The following is a 25,457-nucleotide window of genomic DNA, read 5'->3' on the forward strand; positions in this document are numbered from 1 at the left end:
TCAATACCCTTCCTGCACACGGGGGGGGGGGGGGGGTGTGGAGACTTTTCTAGCTCCTAGATTGTTAACCTCTGCCCCATACATTTTCACTACTCCTTCTCTGCTGGTTGAAAGACAGCCCCTCTCCTATTTTTGCATTGCTTTAAGACGGCTTGTTTCATCTAGGTATTTTTTCAGCTGTGCTCAACAAGGTCAAAAGTAGAAGATGAAGCTAGCCATCAAAGTGGGAATATTTATTCTGTAAGTGAGCTAAGGGACATACATTATGTTCTGTGGCACTAGATGTTCCCTTCCAATTCAGATTTGCATGGCATGCAGATATTTCTGTCTTCCCTTAAGCTTTAAATGGTCAGAACCCTTGACTTAACAGTGATGCGGGGGAGGGGGAAGTAGGAGAATGTCCCTTTAGGGCACAAAATATATTGCACTGATTTACTCACAGACATCCAGAATACATATTGATCATTCCCAAGTAACACACAGCCAACACTCTTGCCTTAAATAAGCTATTCAGATAAGGTAAAGTTTACAGAAATGGAACGCAACACTTTTCCCTTATGGTAAAGGCTGCAAGCTGGGCTTCACTGCCACCATTTTTGCTTAAAGAGGCAACAGTTGGAGGTTTCTGAGGTATCTCCCCCACAGAAAAATCCAATCCAAGGAGCAGCTTTCAAAATTCTGAATTACCAAGGAAGGGTAAACACTACATGAACTCAATCAGTCTACAGCTTGCCCCCCAAAACCATCTAACCACCTTGCATGCACCCGCTGAATTCTTCCAAAATTAAAAGAGGCTCGGTCTACTTTGGGGGGAAACAAAACTGCTTGGAGGGCAGCTCCTCTGCCAATTTCCTTGAGCAAAATATAGCTTAGAGAAGGGGGGGAAAGGGAAAAGCAGATGCAAGAGGACAGGATGACTTCCCACCTATTGATCATACCAAGCTGCTACGTAACTAGAAATAACCCCAAGCGGTACCTTAAGGGACAGCATGAACCCCCTTTCACAATCACTCCCAGCTCAAGCAGTGGCAGCCCTTATGAGCCTCGCCCACCCCAAATCTCACACGCCCTGCAGGTCGGAGTGATGGGTAACACCTCCTGCCCAGCTCGTGGGAATGCTCATTTCAGTGGTGGCTTTGATCTGAGGGGACCTTTTCAAACCAAAACAGGCATGCCTGAGTGCTTGTCCCTACCGTTGAGCCCGGTCTGGTGGTGTGACTCCCGACTGAAAAGGTAGCTGATCTGCATGGCAGGCCCTGAGCAGCTCTTCTCCGCCTTTCCTCTGCGCAGCTGTTCTTCGACCTTTTCATGCAACATCTGGTTTGCCTTGATGCTGTGCTCAAGCTGCGTCCTCAGGTTCTGTATTTCCGCCAACAGTTCCCTCAAGTCAAGGAGCGGATTCTGATCTTTCCAACATTCATCTGCTCTGTTCTGGCTGCGTTCTGAAGGTTTTAGTTGTTTTTTTTAAGGAAAGAAATCATTACTGTTACAATTAAAATAGCTGTTATTAAAATGCTGACTAAGCCAGATACTGAGCCAACTCCGAAGAGCAGGTAGATAATGATTTTACAGGCAACAAAAAGTGTGCACGCAAGCACACGTGTGTGTGCGTGTGCACGCATAACCCTCTCTGGTAATTGCTTCTATTCCCCAAAGATTTCATAAGAGCCAAAAATTATTTTTCACTTTGACTATAAAAGCTAATGTTGCATACCCAAAGCAAAATTACATATATTAAAGGACCGGAGTGAAGGAGATTTATAAATTCTGAAGGACGTTTGAAAGTGTGGTGAGAAGAGAATCCAGCAGAAGATTAAATAACAATAAGAAAATGTCTTAATTATGAGACACTGAACTGGAGCGTGAGAACAGAGGCTACGAATAAAGGCAGCTTCATTCTTGAAACCTGGACATCCCCTTATCATTGAAATCAAGGCACTCAAATCTTCTGAATCGGGCAAGCAGCAGATTTTACGCCAGAGGCCACCAACATGTTCTCCAATGCCCTACTCCATTAAAAAAAAATCCACTTCAATCTTGCAAAAGTTCATGAGCTAGCAAAACCCCACCAGCGATTGCAGAACGTGGAGTAACACATGATGTATTAAAAGTTGCAGACCTCAGAGTAACGGTTTCACATCAGGATGAGCCATACCTCTTTTTCTCCTCCTAAAACTCTGGAGAGTTCTCCAGGGTGAGTAATTGAACAGGCTTCATTTGGGGGAAAATCCAGATCTTGTTCCCTGCTCCTCCATGAAATTCACCAAGGGCTCGGAGGAAAGATACCTTTACTTCTGCCTTGCTCTCTGGCCCTCCATGATGATGTGGCTATTTACCGTGAGATCATGCCCTCCTCTATGGGCTGTTCTAAATTGATAGGGACTTGAATGTGCACCAAAGGATGGAGAAAGAGGGCCTATTAAAACACCAGCCTGCCAGAAGTTGTCTGCCTCATGTCCCCTGACCCAAGCCATTAGGGATGGTCAAGCACTTGAAAGAAACTCTAACACCATGTTCTAATAGCCTTCTGAACTAACTCACTGAAGACAAACTTAACAGTCTTTGGTTCGCATCTGTCCATTTACCTTTTTCATTCTGGAGAGCTTCGTCTAACTTTTCGTACACCTTGAGTTCCACTCGCAGCGAGCACAACAATTTGTCACTCTCTGACAGCTGATGCTCTTTGGTGGACAGTTCCATCTGCAACCTGTGACATCCCAAGCAAACTAGTCAGTGTGGGTTTAGAATTCAGCATCGCAAGGGGCGACCTGACCACACTAACACCACCCTCGTTATCGTGAGCAGTCCCATTCAAACCTTTTCCCCTGAAACCTGATTTTCCATAAAGGAAGCCGATGCTGGGGTTATTCATCCAGTTTGGCCTTCAAGTCCATACAGGTCCACAGCACTGATTGCATCCTAACTTTAGTTCTCATGCTTGAGGAGTATAAAATTCAACCCCACAGGGGAGCAAGCTGTGGCTGTCCAAATGCCCTCTTGGCATAGCCAATGAGGAAGGACATTGGGAGTTTTTGTTCAATAACATCTGAGGAACAACAAGTTCACCATCCCCATCCTGCAAAGTAGAAGTTCTCTAGAGGTTTCCCATCATGGATTTAAGCTACACCAGAATTACCTGTTCAGTTCATTCCTGACATTGTAAATTTCATGGGTCAGACCCTCATTTTCAACCTCTCGCTTTCCCACTTGTTCCCGCAACTTCTCGTTGTCCTTCTTGAGATGCTCATGGTCTTTCTGAAGGCACTCAATGGCCAGGTGCTTCTGAGACAGGGATTCTCGCAGCATTTCATTTTCCTTTTGCTTCTCTGCAAGATGGATCTCAAGTCCTTCTGAATGTCCACAATTTGCATTAGTCACTTTGTTTCATTTCTTACCGTGCTTCCACACCACCCCACCTCTCGTGATTCAAGGCAATAAAAACAAAACATGGAAGCACACGTGATAACATCACAAATGCAATCCAGGGTGGCCATCCATCCTGAAAGTCCTTTGGATAGGATGGTTCCCACTGCTTTGCAAAATGCAGGCAAGATGGAGCTATGCTTACTGTAAGGGACAAGGTGTTCCATATCTAGAAGGCAACACTGCCCTAGGAATTAGAGATTTGTTTTTAAATGTGAGACACAGAAATACGTCCAGCAAACAGACAGGAAGCTCATCTGTCATTTGAGACTTTAGCATTTCCAATTTTCTTTGGTAGTACTGCTAAAAAGACAACTTGCATAAAAGGATAAAAATGTAACCCCTGCAATAGCCTAGAGAGTTATGAGCAGAGAAAAGTTTCTTTCCACCGTGTAACTCAGAGTTAAATGGATCAAGCCATTTCCAGTCTCAGGTTTACAAGAGCTGATCATCAGTCTGCCCCAAGTCACTGATGCAAAACATGAAAATCAACATGGAATTGCATGCATTTTCCTCCAAAACATGCATTTTTTTGCCAATATTGCTTTTACTGTTTTCCAACTTAAACAAACAACAACAACAAAAACAGGCATCTCTCTGCTTTTGCCCTTTCCCTTTAACAGCATGTGCCTTATCTCACCTTGGGATCCTTTTACCAGCATTGCATTCAAAACCTGGTTCTGCTTCCTCAGGAAATGAATTTCAGGAGTCAGGGAATTAAGCTGCTCTGAGCCACGGATGCAAGCGGTCAGTACATCTATAAATATATACATAAAAATGATTTAGGAGTCATCTCTGGGTCAGTAAAGATTAAGCTTTCCCAGACAAGAACAATTTAAACAAAGCAGGGAGGGGAAAATAGAGACCTGCTACAAAGGCTATTTATCCCCTATAAATTCTGAAGGATATCCCTGCTACAGCGCAGAAGGGAATCCAGCTGGACTTCAAGCAAGTCATCCCAAACACGTTTTGGATCCCCAGCTAATATCAGCCAAACCGCATATTATCCTTTGCCGATAATGGCGGTGGGGGATGATGCTGCCATGTTTATCCTGGGCTGCCAGCCAGAGACTGTGAACAGACAGCTTTGCTGTCATTTTCAACACCCCAGTAAATTGCTTTTTTAGAAAGAAAAAAAAAGGAAGAAGGGTGTTGGTTTCATGCTTGGCGGCTGGCATTTGGGCTCTCTGCTGACACGGGATTACAGCTGTCTCAACAGGAGCTTGGGGGGGGCCCTCAGAGGGGGCTGTACTGAGGCCACTTCTGCAAGATGGCAGTTTCAGCAGAGCCAAAACAATATAGGCTACTTTAGATGGGGGGGTGGGGCTGGTCCAGCCAAAATGCAAACACAGGCACGTTGGCTCCATAAATTGCCATCTGCACCACAGATAGTATAGGGATGCAAAAAACCTCCCCCCTCTTTCAGGATGCAACCTTCTCTGATATGGGAAACCAAGAGAGACAGAAGCCAAGCCCGAAGTGGTCCATCCTTCTCTATCACAGGGGAACTAAATCAAATGATGGGGACGGGGAGAAAGAGAAGTTGAACCCCATGCGTTTCTGGGATCTTTACCCACATACTGCTTTTGGGTTTACAAAGAGGCACAGGAGCCGTGCAAAAACGTCCCTCTCGTCCAGAACTGGGAAGATCCCCCTCCTGTCACTAGCCAACGTCCTGTCCCTTTTCCTCTCCATTTTGTATTCCTATCAGGAGGTGATGCATTTGCTAAAGTAGCAGAAAGATGGATCTGAAAATCTGGAGCTAATGTCTATTTCCCGCATGAACAGGCATCCATCCACCAAAACATGATGAAGCCTTAACACTGCAGGAGCCACTGAAGATGCAATCCTCTGGTGAGCATGGCCGCCTTCTCCAGCTGGGTGTGACTACTTCACAACCCAAATCAGGGATACGCTTTGCCATCGTGACTCCGGGGATGGAATGCCATTTCTATACAGTATTAGCCTGAAACCCCCCAAATGGATGGCCCATTGATTCAAGAAACCTGCAACTCAGAAGGAGCAGGATTAAAATGAGAGTATGAAGGAGGCGTGTTCTCATGTGTGCTGGAGCAGGGAGGGTGCAGTAAACCAGGTAACCTGTGATGAAGGAAGAAAGGCTGGAACTATGCCTTACTAGCTTGGGAGAACATGGTCAATCTTCACAACCACTTGATAGGCAATAGCAAATGTGTCTTAGATCCACTTCTCTAAAGCTGGTGTCCTCTGGATGACTTGTGTGGGGTGGTGGGGAGCACTAAAGGTGTAAAGCCGGCACCTGTGAGCAGCAGCCTGCCACTGGAGGAGATGCCACGTGCCTCTGGGGACTTGTACATCAAAACGTTTTACCTTGGTCTGGGACAGGATCCGAGATCTGTTGCTCAAGCTGCTTTCTCAGCTGGTTGTTGGTTTTGATGGATTCTTCTAGCCGGTGCCTCAGCAGGCGTATTTCTTGGAGATGCTCCATCAGCAGCTCTGAAGAAATTCCAGAGATTGGCTGGATCAGCTTAGGGGGGTGGGGGTAGCATGGTGAGTTAAGGGTGCTGCAGATCCTCGATGACCAGTTGTGGCCCTCCAGATATTGGGAGGAAACCTTCAAAAACAGTACCATCACCCCCCAGGCCATGTGGGACAACCCTGACGTTCCTGAAGTGCTTCGTGCAACAGACCCAACTTCATCTTGACCACCTAAAAAACCTTCTGCTCAAGCAGGTCCTTTCTTTGATGCCACCTCCCTTCAGAAGAAAAAGCACCAACTAATCAGGATGGAGGCCAGGAGGCGGGAGAAAACTGCCTGGAGCCTTATCGGAGCCTTAGGAGAATTGCTAGTAAATGAAGAAGTGGAGCCACTTAGAGTCTTTGGATTGAAGTGGCATATAAAACCAAGGAAGAAAATATATTAAACAAAGCTGGGTTAAGAGACAGAGCAAGATGACTGCAGAAAGGCAGCTGAAGCCGATCAGTATTAGTTGCTATTAAAATTCCTCTAGAGAAGGAGTTCAACATGACCAAAGCAGTCTGTTTCCAAGCTTAGCTACTTACCGAACTCATGAATTATGGGGTACCAAAAAAAAAATAAAAATCATCTAACATAAAACATTTCAACTGGTGGGCACAACTGTGTAAGAAAAACCTTCCAATCTTTTCTCCAGATTCTCATCAGGAACTAAGACAAATCTGCACAGACCATAATAACCCAATTCATCCCACGAAACCCTTCCCTTGGGCATCCTTTCTGCATCCTTCTTCCACCTCCTCCTTTTTAATTCAGTCCAGGATCTGCCCTTGAAATGCAGACTCGTCATCAGCCATCCCAGACTGCCACCTTCCAAAAGTATTGGTCTCCCATCCCGAGCATTCCCAGCCGGGCTGGCTGGAAAATCCAGAATTCCAATGGATCTAAAGGGACTCTTCCTGTTTCCGTCACGTTACTTTGCAATATGCTCTGCATTCAGTTGACCCCGCATAAAAGAATAATTCCACCAGGAGACAATGCGTTTGATTCATGCGTCACCTAAAATGAAGCACCAGGGACGTCTGTTCTTCTGCCCCGTTGCGCTCAAGTACCTTTGAGGGTGCAGTGTGTGAAGCAATGGATTGTGCTCCACCTGCCATGCATTTCTGCACTGCTCGGGAACCACTCAGCCCCACATGTGCTTCATTCGGCAGCTTGGCCTGTTCTACCCACCCACCCTCCAAACTTCTCTGGCTTTTGCCGAATACTTCTCAGAGCTGCCCCGTTTTCACCTGAGCCTCCAGATTCCAGCCTGAAGGCATCAATTGCACAGGGTGTGCATTTCAAGGTCAATCCTCCATCAATTATGCAGGGCAGGAAACCCTACACTGGTTTCTATTAAGCTGGTAACCATAGAATTTAATAATCGCCTGCTAAGGATTTGATTAGCAGTTTGTGGACACTTTTTTAGAGCAGGTGTTTGTTAAAAAGAAACCCACTGAATCACAGGCAGAATGGAAGGTTAAACTACTGGGTGGAATGTTTAGCATATTGCTGAGCCTTCAAGAGTCAAACCAAAGCTGCCTTTGGAGGCCACGTCAGAAGCTAAGAAGATGCCCCAGGCTGGATCAGGCCAAGGACCTGATTAACATTCTGCATCACTCAGTGGCCAATCAGATGCATCCAAGAAACTCACAAATATGCCCAAAGGGTGGTCACCTCACCCGGTGGATGATACTAATAGCATTTGGCCTGAGACTGGAGGAGATATTTTATAGGCCTCAAGACCAGTCACTGCCAATGAGCCCAACCCTCCATGAATTCATACAGTCCCTTTTGAAAACTCCTCATATCCCCGTATCTGATGGCAGGAAATCCCAAAGTTTTACGACAAAGTCCAGACTGCTGACCACGCAGGACTGTCACTTCTGCAGCACGGCTGAGCACCAGCCCGACAGATGGAGGTTTACCTGGGGGAAACTTGGTTGGGGTGGCAGTTGGTTTCCCCTTGCCACTCTCCGCTTCTTCTTTTCTCTGAGTGGGCACTTCTAAAGAGGACAGCTGTTGGGCTATCTCAAAGCCAGACAAGCTGCAAGAAAAGAAAACGGGGAAGGTTTAAAGATTTTACTGGAAGGTCCACACGTCGCCAGGGAAAGCTGCTTTATCGTGATGCACCATCAAGGGAAGGGGTGCCCTGAGCAAGGAAAGGACCGAACGCCCCCCAAAAGCTAAACAAATGGCACTATAGCAGTTACATATTGATAATTTTGTTGGCAGATCTCAACAAAATGCCCAAGTTCCAGTGTAGTGGTCTGAGCACTCGGCTTGATGTGTGCTCCATGTGCAATTCCATCTCAACATTTAAAAATAAGGTAGGGCCCTGACAGAAGGAAATGTGACTGGAAGCTATCCTAGCACCTACCTCTGTGCAAGGTTGCAAAGTTTTGTCATTTCATCATCTGCTGACTCTCCTGAAAAGCAGGGAAGGAAAAATAATCACAATTAGCCAGGAAAATCTAGCAGTCTGCCAAAGGGATTTACCAAGAGAACCCAACCTGGAATCCTAGTCATAGAAAGAACCACCACTCCCAACGTTCTGTGAAAAAGAGCTAACATTCAGGAATTACATTCATCAATAGACAGCAATCCATTCCCGGGGCACGCTTGTCCAACTTCTGTTCCCAGTCGAAGCCGTTGTTGAAAATTCTGGGAGTGAACTCCATGGATCTGGAGGTGGCCCAACCTGGGTAGACTATGACAGGGAATCCTTGAGTTGTTAGTTCTGAGCTTGGCCAGGCTCAAAGAAGACATTCAGCAAGGAAACAACGTCTGGGAAGCAAAGGGGACAGAGCGCACACTTTATGCATGGACAGCCACATTGTCTCTCCAGGTTCCATCTCCTGTCAGAAGGGCGAGGGAGCAGATCACAGGGAAGAACCTTCTCTATCTGGTAGAACCCCGGGAGAATAGACAATTCCAAGTAAGAAGAACAAACCATCTGCCCTTGGATAAGGCGACTGCCTCGTTCCTTACCGACAGGACCAACACTTGCAGAGTTGGCCTCCTCCAAAAACCTGGCATAGCATGAAACAGTAGGTAGATGTTCTCCGACATCTCCTAGTGGCTCCTAGGATTTGAAGGAGCAACTTGGACTTTAGTTTGCATTTTGGCAAAGGAAGGAGAAAGTAGACATTCCTCTGCAGGCTCAGATCATTTCTACTCTTCTAGTTGGCCCAGACTTCAGAAAATCTTTTCCCCTGGAAGGGGAAGAGGCTGTTCCAGGGAGGTGAACTCAGAGAGGGGAAACATGGCCTTTTTGTGCATTCACTGTTCCCCCGAGTTTTCTCCCCACGCTGAATTTTTCCAGGATTTCGTTTTTGTACTAGGAGATTTCTTTGCGTTTCGCTCTTCCAGGAGGCAACAAAATCATCCCTTGCAGAAGCCCGTGTTTTCCGCAAATTGTGGTTGAGTGTTAAAAAGAACGGCTGAGCTGGGGAGTACCGGAAACAAGAACTGGACTCCTGAAATTGCTTCGGTAAAATCGCCTCCTTGCTTAGAACAAAAACGTTAAAAGAAATGGTGGAGGCAGACGGAAAAGCCCAGGAAAGCCCAAATTGCCCCAACCAGCAGCCATTCACCAACCAGTGGACAAGGCCCCATCCAACATTCAGCTCCAGGCCTGATTTTTATTTTTAACTGCGATTCAGTTAAAAATTCAGTTTTATTTTTAACTGTGATTCAATGCAACTCTCTTGTGCCAAGATATATTGAATTGTCTCCGTTGTCAGCTGCTTCATTAGTATATATGATACCATCTGCTGATTTGAACAGAAAGGCATTTTAATGTTGATTTGCTGGAGAGACTGATTTCCAATGCAAAAGCTGAAACAACAACAAAAGAAGGATGTACCATAATTGAATCTACTCGGTCTTTTGAGAGCCGGTTACAAACCGCAACCCGTCGTATTGTCTCTCAGATGAAAACGTCTTGGGATCCACAACAAAACTGACATTAGACCAGCTTGCTAATCTGGGAGATCTTTCTGCGGCCAGGGCTGTGATTCTTTTCCTTAAGCAGCTTTTTTGGATAGCCAGGAGCTCCGGGGGCACAATAGTGCTTAATAACATCAACCGAAGCCCCAGGATCAGAACATTTGGGCTCTGTTCTGCATTTTGAGAGATTTTACTAACCTCTTGGATGGCTCAAGGCATTCCTTCCTCGGCCTTCCTTTCTACAGTAACATGGCTGGTGGCTGAATTGCAACCATGCAAGCTGGGGTGGGCTCAAGGGCCACAACAGCAGCAGGGCTTGGAGGCCACAGGTGACGTGCAGACTCCCACCACCACCTTTGTTCTATCCCAGAAGGTCTGGCATGAACGTCCTTCATCTGCAGATGTGCTGCCCTGCTGCACCCGTGGAAGAGATGCCCACCAAACAAGGAGAAAGGGTGGGGCCAAGACCGAAAAACAGGAAGAATGTGGAACTTAAAGGGAAAAAGTAACTGGCATTATGCTGTGGGTGACGCTACAATCCAGCGCATGTGGAATTGAATGTGGTTTGCTTCTAAAGAAATAGGAACTGCAGATTCCTCTAGTTATCCCACGGTATGCCTCTCATTGTTTCCAGGCAGCCTGACACCGCCCTGCTGGCTCAGGATGGTAGGAACTGTAGTTCGATGTCTCTAAACGGCATCAGGTTGGGGAAGACAAAAGCACAGGGTTGGGAGCCAAGGTGTAAATTGACCACTGGCCTTCTCCTCCTTTCTCAATCAACAGGAAGTTAGTTCCCTTTCAAGACAGGAGAGGGAAACAGGATGGTAGGAACAGGAAAAAGTCATGATGGGGTGCGATGGAGCTTGGAGAGAAAAATCACAGCACTGTCTCAGGGGATGGACACCACCACCAGCAAAACTCCTTCAGGAAAATCAGAAAAGCTATGATGGCACAAAATCAAGAAGGTGACAGCTACTCACCATAGAGACACTGGTGCTCCAGCCTCTCAAACAGCTGGGCGCTCTGGTTGAGCTGCTCCCGAAAGCTCTCGGCCACATAATAATCCACTTCGCTGTCCCGCAGGAGCTCCTCAAAAGCTCGGATCAGGTTGGACAGGTGTTGGCGGTAGGTGGCACAAATGCTGTGGCTCTCGTGGATTCGCTGGCGGGACTGTTCATGCGCCAATGGGCAGATGGAGAAATCTTGCCTGCAAAACAGAAGCTGCAGCTTTCTAAAACACCCCTCCCAACATTCCCTGCAACTGCTTGGCAGGGAAATCAAAATTCAGATTTCACCCCTTCCAGAATTACCAGGGGGTGTTTGAGTGCTCTCTGCAAAGTTAGACCAAAAATAAAAATAACAACAACAAATCCTTGAATTGATCATGCCAAGCATTTGATGCCCTTTTCTTCCTGTATCGATTGTTCAGAGATGGGGATGCTCAAGAGCTCGACACCTGTTACGGAAGATGACACTTTTTGTTTCCAAACCCATTTTCACTTCTCAGATCAGCTTGGCTAATGCAAACCTAACCAAATGTGCTTTAACACAGAAATAAATTGAGAAAGGTTTCACGCTGTGGTTCGGGATGAGCTTTCCATTCCCTTACCTCTTTGATACATTTCTGTACTTCATCTACAGAGACAGGGGGCTGAGTTCTTTCCCCGCTCCTATCTTGTGCTGTGACAAGTGCTAATAAAATTCTGATTTTCCACCATTGGAAGATACTGCATACCAAGAAAGAAAAAGCCTAACGGGAATAAACTGGATAGATGGATTGTTGGTAGCTAGTGTCCTCTCCCCCTCCCCAAAACGCAGCCACGGGCAACAGAGTTTCTGAGTTTTCACGCTGGCACAAAAGATGCGCCAGCCAGCCCTCTGGAGATTAGAAGCAATTATTTTGTTATATCCATGGTTTTTTTGCAGGCACTCTGAACCACGACAAGGCAGCATGGTTGGAGCCGCACCAAAAGCTGAGTTACAGCTGCCGACCAAGAAATGTGGGGCCCAGGGTTCTCCCTTTAAGGCTGGGGCACCGCATCTCCAGGCCCACCGGAGGTGACCCCGTGTTTCTGAAACCAAAGGCGAATGATAGTTTCATCCTTCAGGGGTACATCTGATTCTGCTTTAAGGCCAGTCAAGTGGGTGAGCATTGCCGGATGCTGCGTTCCCCAGTGCCATAGTGGGCTCTCTTGGGTAGGACGTTGACGCTTCCCTGGTGTCCCAAATTCCCTGCAAGTCAGTTTCACGGGATGACCCCGTTGGATTCTAGATGAGGGCTCCTACCCCACCATGATTAACTCTGCACCCAGCCACACACACACACCCACACACTCATGGACCCCCAGCCTTGTTTGTTTGCAAACGTCTTGCTTATTGATCTATCAACTGCCTACACATCTCTTCCCTTGTGGTGCTACCGAATCAAATCCCTCTTGAGTGAAACCAAGGTGGGCACTTTCGCAGCCAGCTGAGGCCAACGTGGCCTCCTAGCAAGAGTCCCAAGGAGCCATACCCTCCTTCCCACCCCTTTCCCCAAAGGTGGGTGGCTGCTACTCACTCGGCCCGGGACACGCTTTTCAGCTTGCTGTGCAGGCGATAGACCTCATCGAGGAGCCGCATGTTGGCCATCTGCTCTTTCTCGAGCTCTGCCTCATTTTCCAGCAACAGCTCCTTGAGCCTGTGTAGGGCTTGTTCATCTGAGAGTCCAGATCCGGGAGCTGCAGGATCCTCAGCGTGCTCCCTCAGCTGCAATACGTCAGAGTAGGCTGGCAACTTGGGGCCACTTCCTTTAAGCCCTGCAGGGGAGGGACTCTCCCCATCGTGGCCCAAAAGAATAGTGGGGGGAAGCTGTTCAGCCAGGTCAAACTGGATCAGCAGCATTTGGTACTTCGCCACTTCGGACCTCAGATCCTTGATCCTTTGCCTCAGCTCCTCAACGTTGTCCGCCGCTTCGCAGTCGAACCCATCGATGCTTATCGTGCTCGGCTTAAGAGAAAACACACTCTTGCTATCCAAGGATGGGGTCTTCACGCCCCCAGGCTGCTTCTCGGAGGAATCGGATGGGTGACTGAGCTCCTGCAAAGCAGACTGGTTTGACTCAGAGGTGTTCCCTTCGGTTTCTGAAAAGGAACGCATGTGCGCAAAAGCGTTTAACCAAGGACAGGTTTCGGTTGCGTTAAAAACGTCTGCACGGCAAGCCGCATTTGCCCTCCCGTCCATCAGCAAACCACCTGCAATGACTCAGAGACTTCACCGCGTTAACCCAGCAGGAAGAATCCGTGTGGAAAGGCTCCATTTCCCCTGGCGTAAATGAGAATTACCATTCTGAAGACACGGCAATGCATTTCTTTGAGATTCTGAAGTTTTGGATTTACATTCCCAAATCTAGTGACTCATGAATTCCAGCAATGAGGACATCATCTGACTTGCATGTCAAACAGACTGTACCTCCCCCCCAAAAAAATTGGTGATTTCAACCCACACCCCCAAACCCTACAACTACTAGGACTTGAATGGGGAGGAATTCGTTCTTCCCATGGATTGTTTCAGCATCTGAACATCCAACAACTGAACACGAATTACATTTTGTTGAAGAAAGAAGGGACGCAAATCATTTTACATGTCTTTATGTCTTAGATTTATATCCCAGCTTGCCTGCAGGAGCTCAAAGCAGCATCTATCACATTTTGCCACCATTTTTTTTCCACCAGTGCCAACCCTGGGCTGTACGCTCAGCTAAAGGAGGACGAATGGCGCAAGCTCACTTAGTGAGTTTCCATGGTGGGGTGCAGGCTTCACCCTGAACCTTTCTAGTTCTAATCTGTTGTCTAGGACCACACTAGGTCTTTAATTATAATAAATCTCCCCGCGCACATATAAAAAGCCCTAATTTTGCCGCAGTTTGTATGCAACGACTCCTTCTCCCTGGTTCCTATTTATTATTCCATTTTGCAACGGAAGAAATTATTGATGGAGTGAGTAACTTTGGAGGTCTCTTTGATCTCAAGAAAGAGGGAATTGAAGCTTTGGGTACCAGATTCACACCATGATCATTAATCATATGTATCAACCACATTAAGCTTTTCAGCTACATCCTAAAAAATTCAGACAGAGAAGGGGAACGAGGGGAGGCATGTTGTAGCTTTCAAAATGTGAGCTTGTTAGCAGGCATTGATCGCCATTTAAAAGTAAAATTACAGTGAGTATCAGAGAAATTTCATAGCTTCCAGCTCAGAGGGAAGCTGTATCTCTAATTATACATAAGCCATCTTCGCAAATCCCACTGACACCTCAAAATGTTAATTCTCGGGAGCTGCTTTTCCAAACTACCAACAGTGGTCAGAGAAGAACAATTAACTCCAGCAAATGAACTATTAGGCAGAATATTTTAACAGCGGTAACACGGCTAGCTCGTTTTTGCACGCTGCAAATTGCACCTGTATCAAATTGCATAAGCTGTAGGAAATTCATAAAAGGGAAACTGTACCTAATTGGGTCCCTTCGCTGATGCTCTGCTCTGCTTTGTCTTTTTGGCCGGTGCTTTGGATACTGAGCAATCTATCTTCTGCTTCAGGGACCCCTGGCTTGATTGCTGACACTTCTGGAGAAAAGGTAGGCAACATTTTGAATTTAAACGGCCTGGCAATAGCGTGTTAAAACTGAAAAGAAAATTCAACAAACCCTGCGAAATTCTTGACGATTTCATGAGCTATATCTAGTTCGTTCGTTTGTTTTTTCATTGTTTCAAAACCTTTGAAGGAAGGTGGGATTTAAGCCCTCTTTTAGAAGCCATGTATCTCATGGGAGTTTGGTCCAGAAGTTTTCCAACATGGAAAAGATCTTGCTTCCTTTGGCGCTGAATGCCCTACGGTAATAGAGCGTTGTCACAAGGAGGTTTCTGGGCACCATCAGAGTTAGAAGATAATTACCAGGGGTAAAGGAGAAACATTCTGACTAGAAAGGTCATTCACGGGCATTTGCATTTTAGAACATCTTGGAAGTCACACCAAGGTGGCTGCAAGTCAACAGCCGAGAATCAGTTCTGCATATCACAGCCACAGCTTCAATCTCTGGGATCTCCAAGGAGAGCTGGCTTGAAGTTCTACCAATCAGCGTTGAAAAATGGTTTGTTTGGGGCAGGGGATGTGCAAACTTCTGCTGCCCTGCCCAAGGGGCTGCAAATGGCATCAGTGAAGCAGACCATCTTCAGACCATCAGTGAAGCAGACCATCTTAAGGAGCAAAGCAGACACCTTGGGCCTTTAAGGGATGTTGTGTTTGCGTTTTTTAAGGGATGTTCTGCAAGGCGTACGGAGCCTATTTTCCCTCTTAACCCCCTCTGAAAACAACGAAGTCAGAAGGAGAGCCAAAATGGGTGCTGGGGGTTTTGCATGCAGGCCACCCAGCCCTGAACGAGATGACCCAATCCTCCAACTCAGGATAATGGAGTTTTTGACATTCTAAACAATGGAGGGACCGTCTCTGCACTTGGCGAACGCAGCCACCGGCCTCATTCATGTTCCGTGTGAGTGTCCAGATCTAGAAAATAGGTCAGCTCTGAGACCAGACTGAGATTGCTGTGTGAACAAAGACAAAGTGGCAGAACCATGTTCCCAAATGACAGTCCCCAGTCAACATAATGGGCAGGTGTTCCACCACAATGACAACCCTCTCCTTAGACACCCCTGTTGCATCTTAAGGGGACAGAGGCCACTGCTGCAACTCCTATGAAGCCCCTGAACCTGGGGGGGCACCCAGCAGGGCCTGATTGTGCAGGAAGGAGGTTTCAACCAATACCAAAATTCTTGCAGGAGACTGGAGCAGGGCAGGAACAAGGGCAAAACCCCAGGAGCCTGGCCTGGCCACCTTTCCGTATATTTTCAGGAGGAAAAGGCTGTCTTGGCTCAGGAAATGAGGCAAAGCCTCCAGATTAACACAGGCAAGCAGACAGGGCCAGCTGATGAGCCCGGTTTTCCAATCCTGAGTTTTTCCTTTTTGTTTTAAGCATCTTATCTCTATTTTAGGGTACTTCTAGCATTTCTGCATCTTCCGTCTCCAAGGGCAGAAAACAGTGTTGCCACTTTTCAGCAACCAGAACCTGTCGAGAGAACAGAGGCCAGGGGCTGCAAAAAGGCAGGTTACCCACCTTTTTTTCCTTTTTCCAGTTTCTATCATGTTTAAAAGTTGGTTTTGTTTAATTCTGTCGTTTCAGTGTATCTTGGTATTTTGCTTTTTTTTTTTTAAACTTTTCTAAAATAAAGATCAGTGAAATAAATTAGTTGCCCACCTCTGCCCGTGGCATCTGGTTGGATACCGTAGGGAGCCAGATGCTACATAAACCTTTGGATCAAGCCAACAGGACTGTTTTTCATTCAAGTAGTATTAATAAGAATCTAAATTCCTGGTTTCCCTCGCCTTGAGCACATTCCCCTCATCCTTAAATGTCCCGTGCTGTCCCTGAGCACCAGCAGCAGCACACGCTGTGCAAATTTTCACCACCGAGAAAATTTAATACCCATCGCTGGTATATCAGCTACCATCTCTTGGGTTCCCCAGTGAACTTTCTGCATGGGTCAAGCGGTACATAAGAGAATAGGTTCTATTTAAAAAAGGCTTGCTGAAAACTAAAAAACATGCTACGGAGACACTTGTTTGCTGGGGGACAGATCAAGTAGATCATTTCAGCGCCGCTGATGGGGGTGAGCGGGAAAGATTTAATGCCTCGCTGGGCCCGGAGAAGCGCAGCTGTTGCACAGCAGGATGGAGGCTGGATTACATTTGAGGGTACTTCGGCTAGCATTTTTAAGTGGGGTGTCAACTTCCTTGTGCAGTTGTAGGACGGGCAGCGTCCCCCACCCTTTGCAAATTTGCAAGCCAATGCTCATAACATGTCTTGGACGTTTGCTGGCAGGTGGACGACAGACAGCTGTTTCACACTTGCAGAAATCTGTGCGCGCCACCGTCCCACTTTTCTGCTTTGCCGTTGCTTCTCTCCTGTGTGACGCGTTTTAACTGGGAAGGCTGAGCCAAGGAATTAGTTGGGGACTGGCTTTGCTTGCACGGCAGGAGACCTGGACCGCAACTGCTCTCTGCTTAGCAGGAAGAACGGGGTGGGGAGCAAACGGGCAAGCCCTCAGCCTCGCTGAAAGGCGTTTCGATCCTTTGCAAGAGGGGGGTGTCCAGGGAGAAGGAGGGAGAGGAGCACAGAAGGTGTCAGAAGAAGAGGGGGAAAGGGATGCTGAGAAGGCAGAGAATGGAGGCCTCTGCCCACTTTGGGCTCTGCTCCCTCGCTGCATGCTTCAGCACTCTCCTGGGGACTGCCTTCAAAGACTGAGCATGGAGCTCAGGCCTCAAGCTGAGCATCTCTAACTTTGTACAGCTGCGCTAGGTGTTGCTGCAGCATGCATACTGGGCCTCATCTTGTAAGTTCAGAGGAAGAGGAGAAGGTCTGACTGGGCCTGGGGCACAATTCCTCAGCATACCTGCTGGTTTGTCGTCTTCTGATACCTCCTTCTGACTGGACCCATCACTCTCAGCCTCACTCTGCTGGGATTCTTCGCTAAATGGCCTTCCCTTCAGGCCTTCGTCCAGGGTGAAGATGCAACGTGGAAGATGCAGATCTGGTCTGGGCAGGGTGGTACCTACGGAGATGCTTCCCAGGGATCTTGAAGGTTTCAGTAAAATAGGTAAGCGGGATTTCTTGGCTGGATAGCAAGAGTCGCTCTGGACAAAACACAAGTCAAGGAGGAATTAAATGGAGCATCGATAAAGACCAGAATGAGAATAAAACAGATGCTCAGGCTGACGTAATCCAATCCAACCATGGGAACCTTGCAGACAAAGCTGGGAGGGAGAAGAACGGGGTACATTTTGTGTCTGGGGGTGCGGGTGAGGGAAGACACACCCCAAGCGAAAAAGAAAAAAATTCAGTCGTGCGGTGCTGCAAAATAGGGCAAAAACATTTACCCATTCACTCTGATTTGGCTTTCCAGTATTAGGTGGCCAGATTTCATTGGCTTCACAGCTGGATCGTGGAGTTGGCAAGCAGCCTGTTGAAAGCGGCAGTGAAATCGTGTAAAATACAGAGCTAGGCAGCCTTATAAATTTAACTTTTATATATATATATATATATATATATATATATATATATATATATATATATATATAAAATGAAACAAGGAAGCAAAAGTGGGGTGGGGTGCCCTTTGGAAAATATTCTAGCCCTTCTTGCTTTATATTTTTAAGTCCAAGAAAACGTTTGGTGCAAAATTGACTCAGCTCACAGGGAGGGAAGGAAGGACCTGTGAGCAGGTTAAGCAGCTTCTCTAAAGGTGACAAAAATCACCCCAGTTGTGACTGGAAGACTTGGAACAGTAAGCTTAACAAACTGGATTTCTATAGATTTTAAAATGTAATTCGTATTTAGCTCTTTCCTTCCTGCCTTCCTTATGAACCCTTGCAAGTTCAGAATTTTTCTGTGTTTTTTTTTTAAAGATAAGGAAGCACATCTACACACCATGCATCATTAACTCAAGAAATTGTCACTGAATGCTGCGATAATTCTGAACACTATTGGTTACTTCCGCACACGAAGCATATTCGGGAACGATGGTCTACCAGTGACTTATTAGCTGTAATAGTGAATCATAACAAAAGCACCGTCCGTAGAGGCAATGTTAGCCCAACTGCCTAAGGATTCCCTCTTGGGGTGGTGGGGGAGGGGACAAGTCTGCGACTTGCAGACACACCAAGTGAAGGTCTCTAGGAAGAGCTACTAAGTTACCCGCTGAGCAAGATGGGGAAGGAGAAACAGACGGAGCAAAGGGCCCTCCGTAGCGAGATCGGAACCTCTACAGATCTTTCAGGCGGTCCACGAACAGTCCGTGTCTCATGGGGAGGTAGCTACCATTACACACGCTTAAGACAAGGTCTATTGACTTGCTCACCTTCCTGCACGTACTTAGCATGGCTGGGCCAGAGCACAAAATGGGTCTGGCGCCTTCCAAAGCAGAGGCCCAGCCTCCGTGAAACAAGGTCAACTAGACACGTGCCTTAAGGCCTGCGTTGTCTTTAACAGGGTGTTTCGGACACTGAGGCAACCAGGTCAGCAAGGCTCTCCTCCATTTCCTCTTCCAAGGCCTGCCTGGAGAAGTTGGCACGTACTCACTTTGTTTGCTCTGCTCATCTGAAGGAGAGACTTCTGGAGCTTGCTCTGGGCAGAGGCGTTCCTTTGCCAGCAAGCTTTGTCAAAGATGGTCACTCCATCTTCGGAGACTGCCGTTCTTTCGCCTTCGTGCTTCGGCCTCGTGATGTCATCCAGCACCGCTGTCGTTTGGGTGGCCGCATCCTTCGCGTCCACTTTCAACAATTCAATCTCCACATTCAACTCTGGCACGGCTTTGGGACCGAGCCCTTCATTTCGGCTCAGCGTAGGATGCGGTTCACCTCGCGGCTCCAGCGAGGTGTTGGCTTGCGTAAGCTGCCTGAGTTCAGCTCTCAGCTGAATAATCAGCTGCTTAAGATCTTCCTCATCTTTATTCTCCAGATCATCAGTTAAACCGTCTCGCTCGGCTGTCTTCTGAGGATCTGACGGCTTATTTGCAATTTTCATCTGTTCTTGTCTGCTTTTCATCCGGAGGGTGGGGAGGGGGAAAAAAATAACAAAAACAAACATTTGTTAAGAAAACAAATTTACCTTCTGCACAACAGTTTCTAGACTCATCATGAAGCATGAATGAACCTTTTCATGTTCACAACCTCAAAGAGAGCCAGATGAGAAATCTCAAGGCAGAAGATTAACAAAACAGTAGGAGTTGCTAAAAAAGAGAGAGAAACAAAACTAAGCCGGAGATTCAGAAGCAAACTTAATCCAACAGTTACCAAAGAATGATTACGTATAATTTAGCGACAGTTTAAAAATAAAGAGCAGGCTGGTCAAAAGCCATTTCATGGGAGCTGCTGTTTTCCCCCTAGAAAATGGGAATAATTTTCTCACTTATCACAGCCGTGCAGGTTCAGCGTGGGCACAAAGGGCCCAGACGAAACTCAAAGGCTTCGGAGTTGGTGGCCAAGGGCAGAGGCAGCCTTGCTCTTTTTCTGGAATGCAGGAGCAACCCATCCGACGCAAGAACAGGGCGCCCTGCTAGACGCCAAGCAGCGCTTACGAATGCAGACGGGCTCACACGCTGCTTGTCTTATTTTTGGAAATGTGATTTAGTCAAGGAACATTCTATAAGTACAATAACCACATTCTGTTAACCAGGTCAAATGCTGTCTGAGCTCAGCCTGCGTATGTTCCTATTTTATCCAGCCTGAACCACACAGACCTTACTTTTGGGTGACAGAGGAAGGGAAGAACTTGAGTCCATCCTGGTCTCTCCTCCAGCTGAGCGAGATCCCTGTCTGATACCCAGAGTCTTGGTAGAGACAACATGGAGCTAGATGGATTGATGCAGTGACTATTTAACTGGCTATTTAGTCAACCAGGGACCAATAAACTATAAGAGGAGGGCGCTGGATGCTGATGGAGCACCTGTCCTGTTAAATAGGGGTGGAAAAAAACCCTGTCTAAACCCATGGAGATCTAGAGCAAGGAAATCAGCCATAACACATTGTAAGACTCTAGATTCACAAGCACAAAAATGTGTGTGTTTGTGTGTTGGCCATGATCTCCAGAGGCTGACAGAAACTGACAGAGAATTTCACCAGGCCCTCCTTCAGGAAGGAGGCTGATTGATAGGAAGACAGGATGCTGAGCTACGCTAACTACTTCCATGGAACAGGTAATAAGCCCCAGCTTATTTCAACAGAGGAATACCTTTTCTACCAGCTGGGAGAATCCAACTACATGTGGCTGACAGACATCCCCGTGGGACAATCAGTCCTTAGCTGAACGCAGGGGTGGAGATCCAATTTCCACCCCTGCATTCCAATTTGAAACGCTGAGCATGCCGGAATCTCGCAATGGCAGAAATCAATCCCAAACCACGCCAGGGGCGTCCTCCCTAGCAAGCAACAGCCAACTTTGGTCAGCCTGCAAAATGGCTTTCTGAGCGACAGCCCATAAGCCATTAGCGGCACCAGAGAGCCTTTGCTGGGAACTAAAGATGGAGCGTTCCGCTTCCAAGCTAAGCCTGCCGTTAATTTCATGTGTGTCAATAAAGGAATGCTTCGTGCCATTTGAAATACAATCTGCTGAAGACAGAGGCATTTAAGAAGGCTGGCATTTGAAAGGGAATGTGCGTTTTAATGCCACTGCACTGGCGTCTAATGCCATTTGTGAGAATTAAGTTACCCAGCCCTATTGTCTTGGCACCAATCAAGCTGGGAGAATTTACAGCGAGACATTAGAAAGCGCCATGCGCCACAGTGTTAAAAGGCATGGGGGCGGGGGAGGGAAGGGAAGGCTCGTTAGCGAACTTTTAAGTAAGATTGGGAAAGGAGGAAAATATTCCAGATCCACATTTTAAGATCTCTTCTCATCTGGCATGCCACGCAGCTGCGGCTCCTGCCCTTTTGTGTGTTCCCCCGGCTTGAAGACCCACAATGGAAGAGCAAAACACAGTTTTGTTGGCTATACAGTAGAAAGGGTGGACCCCTTCAAACACCCAACATCTCAGGATCCACCGTACCTTTTAGGAATCCCTAGGTGGTCCCCCACCCACTACTAAGGCCACCAGAGAACGGCTGTTGGCACAAATAAAGGGACTGGCCCAGCAGGAGCCTTTAGGAGCTAATCTGCTACGGGTGAGATGAAAGAGAGATGAATTCCCCCTCTTTTGGGGGAGATGGGCAGAAATTAAATTTGAATAAGTTTGAATGATGAATAAATAAATAAGTAAATTAGAGCAGATCAAGCAAAGATGGAAGAGGGTGAGGTTTCTCAAACATGTCGAACGTGGCCCACCGCCCACTAATTTTCATGCCTCCTTCGAAAGAAGTGTCAACGTTTGGCTGAGAGTGAAAATCTCTCTCTAGTCCATAAACAGCTGATGAGGAATGATATATTTATCGCTACTATTTATATAATGGCCAACACCCCACCTTTCCAGGATGGCGGGTAGGTAATTTCCAAATGCATTTCAGCAAACTGGGAGCAACGTCAGAAATGATGAGGGTTCTTCTGGGGCAACTGGTGGTCCGTGGCCCTGTCTGGAAGACAGGTTAGGGAGGGGCAATGTCTGGGGTCTCCCCTGTCCTTCTGGGATCCTGCCAGACAGCCAAACAGTTTGGGGCAGGGGGGCTAACCCTACTGGAGAGTTAAAGTGCAGCAACATCCAATTTCTCCAGACACAGAATGGTGAGACTAATTTCATTACTTTGCAATTCTCGCTCATCGGTGTAACCCTTTTACACGCCTGGAGCACCTTTCAAGGCATTTTACATGGGTGGTCTCACCTGCTTGCCCCCCTCCCCCAGAGGAAGCACATTCCCTACATGCTGCCGAATCGCCAGGAAGGAAACTCGCTCCATAAACGATGGCTCTGATCAAGCTTTGCATCTCCTAATTACTTAATTGCATGATGGGCTGAAACCGTTCCGAAGGCAGCTCGCCAATCTCTCCCAGGTAAATTAGAGAGGGCCATTATCTAAATTCACTTTAAATGCAATTGCTTTCTTCCTTTCTCCAATAGGATGGCTGTCAAAAATGCCGTGTCTAAGCTGCCCACTTACCGAGATCCAAATTCTGCCGCTCCATTTTCATTTAAAAGACACACGAGCGAAGTCTTTTCCTGAGCATCACATTTACTGGCCGCTGGGCTCCCGCCAAAGTACTTGCCAGCCACCGGCTCAGGTTCAAACTCGGGCTGATTCAGATTCTTATGTGGTGGATCCAATGAGTCTAAAGGAATTATCTGATGAAAAGAAAACGTGCATTGCTTTTTTGCTGGTGGGAAGAAATCGTGCATATCTATCCACAAATCTAGAGACAGGATGACTTGAGAACAGCCATCAGCTCTTGCTGAAAAATAAGCCCCTGCAATAATGTCTTCCATAAAACTCACTCATACAGAGATCAACACACACCAATTTGGTGAGGTTATTTAATTTCAGGTGGGAAAAGGGAACGGACTTTAGAGTGAGTCACTAGACGCTATCCACCCAAGGAGGTGCCAAAAGAAAAATGCAATTCTGATACACGGTAGGGTTTGAAGAGGTTGTGGGATTCATCTACTGTTTGAAACCGGTCGGTCAAATTATTGTCTATATTTTAGGAAATGAGAAAAGAAAAAGGAAGGTATTTTCTTTTTGTAGAAAGAGCTGTTCCATCTAGTAAAACTCAGGTTGGAACAGACGCCATATTAAAAGGATCAAGCCTGAGATCTATCTGAAGCACGATCTTAATTGAATCGTTGAGTTTCTGAAGAAAGGTGCTCCTTTCTCCCCTTACAAAGGGTTGCATCTTTAGTAGTTGCTTTTGTAAGTGCTTAAAGACAGACATGCAAGCCAGGACCATTTAGTGAACCAAGATTCTTGGGGGAAGAGGCACTGTCGCTCTTGAAAGGTTGAAAATTAAATTCTGCAAGACTCAAAGGCTCATCTATTTTCATCCTTCAAACTCCCCCAGAATTTGAAAAAGAAAGAAAAAGCTGAAAATGTTCAGCCTTGCCCATACTCAGTAACATCATCACTTCTCCAGCTATGCCCCTGGGGGTCTTCAGATGCTATGGAGAAAAACTGCAGACCCCTGTCCATAAAAGGGTGCCCATTCTGGCCTAAACCAACAAAACTCAAGAAAACCTGGGATTTTCCTGGATGCCAGCACTGGGACATTTACAATGAAATCCCGCCTCGCAGAGGACCATGACAGGGATTTCAACATGGAGAAGGTGGCACCATCCTGGTTGAGCCAACATGCGGGGTTTGTGACTCTGCTCAACAGCCAAAGCAAAAACGGCCAGCAGTGATGGCTGCCCCTTGGGGCCAAGCCTGGGATGGGAGAAGAGAGCAGGAGGAACACTAGTGGAGCAATGGCAAAAAACTGGAGTGTTTCCTCTAGTCAACCCGTGACTTCAGTGTGGTACCCATGGGATTGTAAACCTATGACTCCTTGCAGGGCACTGTCTTCATGCCACCAAAGAGAGCTGAGATTCAAACCAAGCCAAGCCACCTATTCTTGAAGGACCATCTCAGCAATTCACTAGAAATTCAGAGCTTCATATACCCACAGGTGAGAGAGCCATAAAACACGCAGCTGTATCAATAATCTCCCACCTCACTCAACATCTCAGGACAGTCACAGCTCGGTGCGCTTGCCTCTTCATCAAAAGCACCCGTCAGAGTCTGGCTTTCTTCTGTCCTTTCAAGAAGCTACACAAAAGTATGGAATGATATGAAAAAGGCTGCATTTGTCAAAGGAAACCAGGTGATATGACACATGTATAATCAAGTAATGTAAAAGGAAAATAAAGACATGCCTGCAACAGAGTAACAGATATTAGGTTATTAAGCGTCAGTAGAATCCCAAAAGATACTAAAAAAAAAAAAAAGTCATTGATTCACAATGGTTGCAGAGACACAAGTTCTCCCTGCTAGGAAGAGCAAACGTCCCTCTGTTCAGACAGGACTGGCTCAGATGAAGCCCGGATTTGGGGAGAAAATGTACTGGGGATACACTTTTGTGTTCACATGGAGTCTAGCGGCCTCACCAAGTGAATAAATACACTTCTTTCCCAACCTGCTTGCCCAGCCCATGGACCTGTAGTCGCTACAGGTCCACAGGTGCTATAAGAGACAGCAGAATGAAACAAGGCTCTGGCCTTGGTCGCTACATGGCATACCAGCCATGGGTAGACATGGGCAATAAAGCGTTTGTCAATCTACAAGATGGCAGGGGAAGGGAGACAAGTACAGTTTCCAAGCCCAATCACATCTGGAGTGGTGCAGGCAAGCCTTGGCAGAAGGAGAAGAGCAGCAACTGCATCACTGGGCAGAAGAGAAGTATTTTGCAAAACCATGGAAGCAATTTCAAGAGCAATTCCTCTGCACCACCCCCCACAGATCTATCAGGATGTAAGTTTTCAAAGACCAGAGCAAGGGCAGGTAATCCTCATGCAATTCTGCATGATGGGGTGGGAGCCAAAAAGATCCTTAAAGACTAAAAAAATAAGTTAACTAAATCACCAGAGCAGCAGAAAACAGACGTGCCTTTTTCCCTTCATTTCTCTTCCTTTTCAAGTTCTGGACTAGGCGGGGAAGTCCAGCTGTTCCACCTACTTGGCTCAACCTGCCCAGCTCTGCTGAGCTTATGCTTCAACTCAAAGGAAGAGCAGAAGGATGTGGAGACCCAGAGCACAGATTTGGAATCAAGTGGGCATTAGCTGGGCTCCTCTTGGAGGGATGCAGAGGGAAGCAGAGGCCAAACAGAGCTGAAAGACATCCTCTGGTAGAAAGAGGGGAACACCCCAGCACCCCAAGATCATATCCTCAAAATTGGGTACATGCTCCATTTTCAACAGCATGGTTTTTCAGCACCCCACCACAAGGCATCCGGGTGCAACACAGGTTCCTCCCCTGGGTGGGAGAAGGGACCTTGAAGCTGCTTTGAAAACAAACGCCCATCTTCAGAGGCAACAGATGGGAAC

The 25,457-nt window shown here is 46.9% G+C and overlaps 1 protein-coding gene across 3 annotated transcripts in view; it reads right to left on the minus strand.

Moving 5' to 3' along the window:
• The window catches only part of CDK5RAP2 (CDK5 regulatory subunit associated protein 2), a 61,777-nt gene that overhangs the window by 6,856 nt on the left and 29,464 nt on the right, over positions 1-25,457 (minus strand). Inside the window, exons 18-31 of one of the 3 annotated variants that reach the window (XM_063316501.1) lie at positions 24,088-24,183; positions 22,546-22,727; positions 19,040-19,496; positions 17,355-17,595; positions 14,361-14,474; positions 12,432-12,993; positions 10,852-11,078; positions 8,301-8,349; positions 7,849-7,967; positions 5,773-5,898; positions 4,064-4,180; positions 3,137-3,347; positions 2,586-2,707; positions 1,194-1,442 (exon numbers count right to left, since the gene is read on the minus strand). In XM_063316501.1, the coding sequence (XP_063172571.1) occupies positions 1,194-1,442; positions 2,586-2,707; positions 3,137-3,347; positions 4,064-4,180; positions 5,773-5,898; positions 7,849-7,967; positions 8,301-8,349; positions 10,852-11,078; positions 12,432-12,993; positions 14,361-14,474; positions 17,355-17,595; positions 19,040-19,496; positions 22,546-22,727; positions 24,088-24,183 (2,872 nt within the window). Of the gene's footprint in view, positions 1-1,193; positions 1,443-2,585; positions 2,708-3,136; positions 3,351-4,063; positions 4,181-5,772; positions 5,899-7,848; positions 7,968-8,300; positions 8,350-10,851; positions 11,079-12,431; positions 12,994-14,360; positions 14,475-17,354; positions 17,596-19,039; positions 19,497-22,545; positions 22,728-24,087; positions 24,184-25,457 lie in introns of all 3 variants that reach the window. The other 2 variants (XM_063316500.1, XM_063316499.1) reach the window with 2 other exon arrangements.

The sequence above is a fragment of the Candoia aspera genome, chromosome 16 (genome assembly GCF_035149785.1).
Source record: "Candoia aspera isolate rCanAsp1 chromosome 16, rCanAsp1.hap2, whole genome shotgun sequence".
In the NCBI taxonomy this organism is placed as follows: domain Eukaryota; kingdom Metazoa; phylum Chordata; class Lepidosauria; order Squamata; family Boidae; genus Candoia; species Candoia aspera.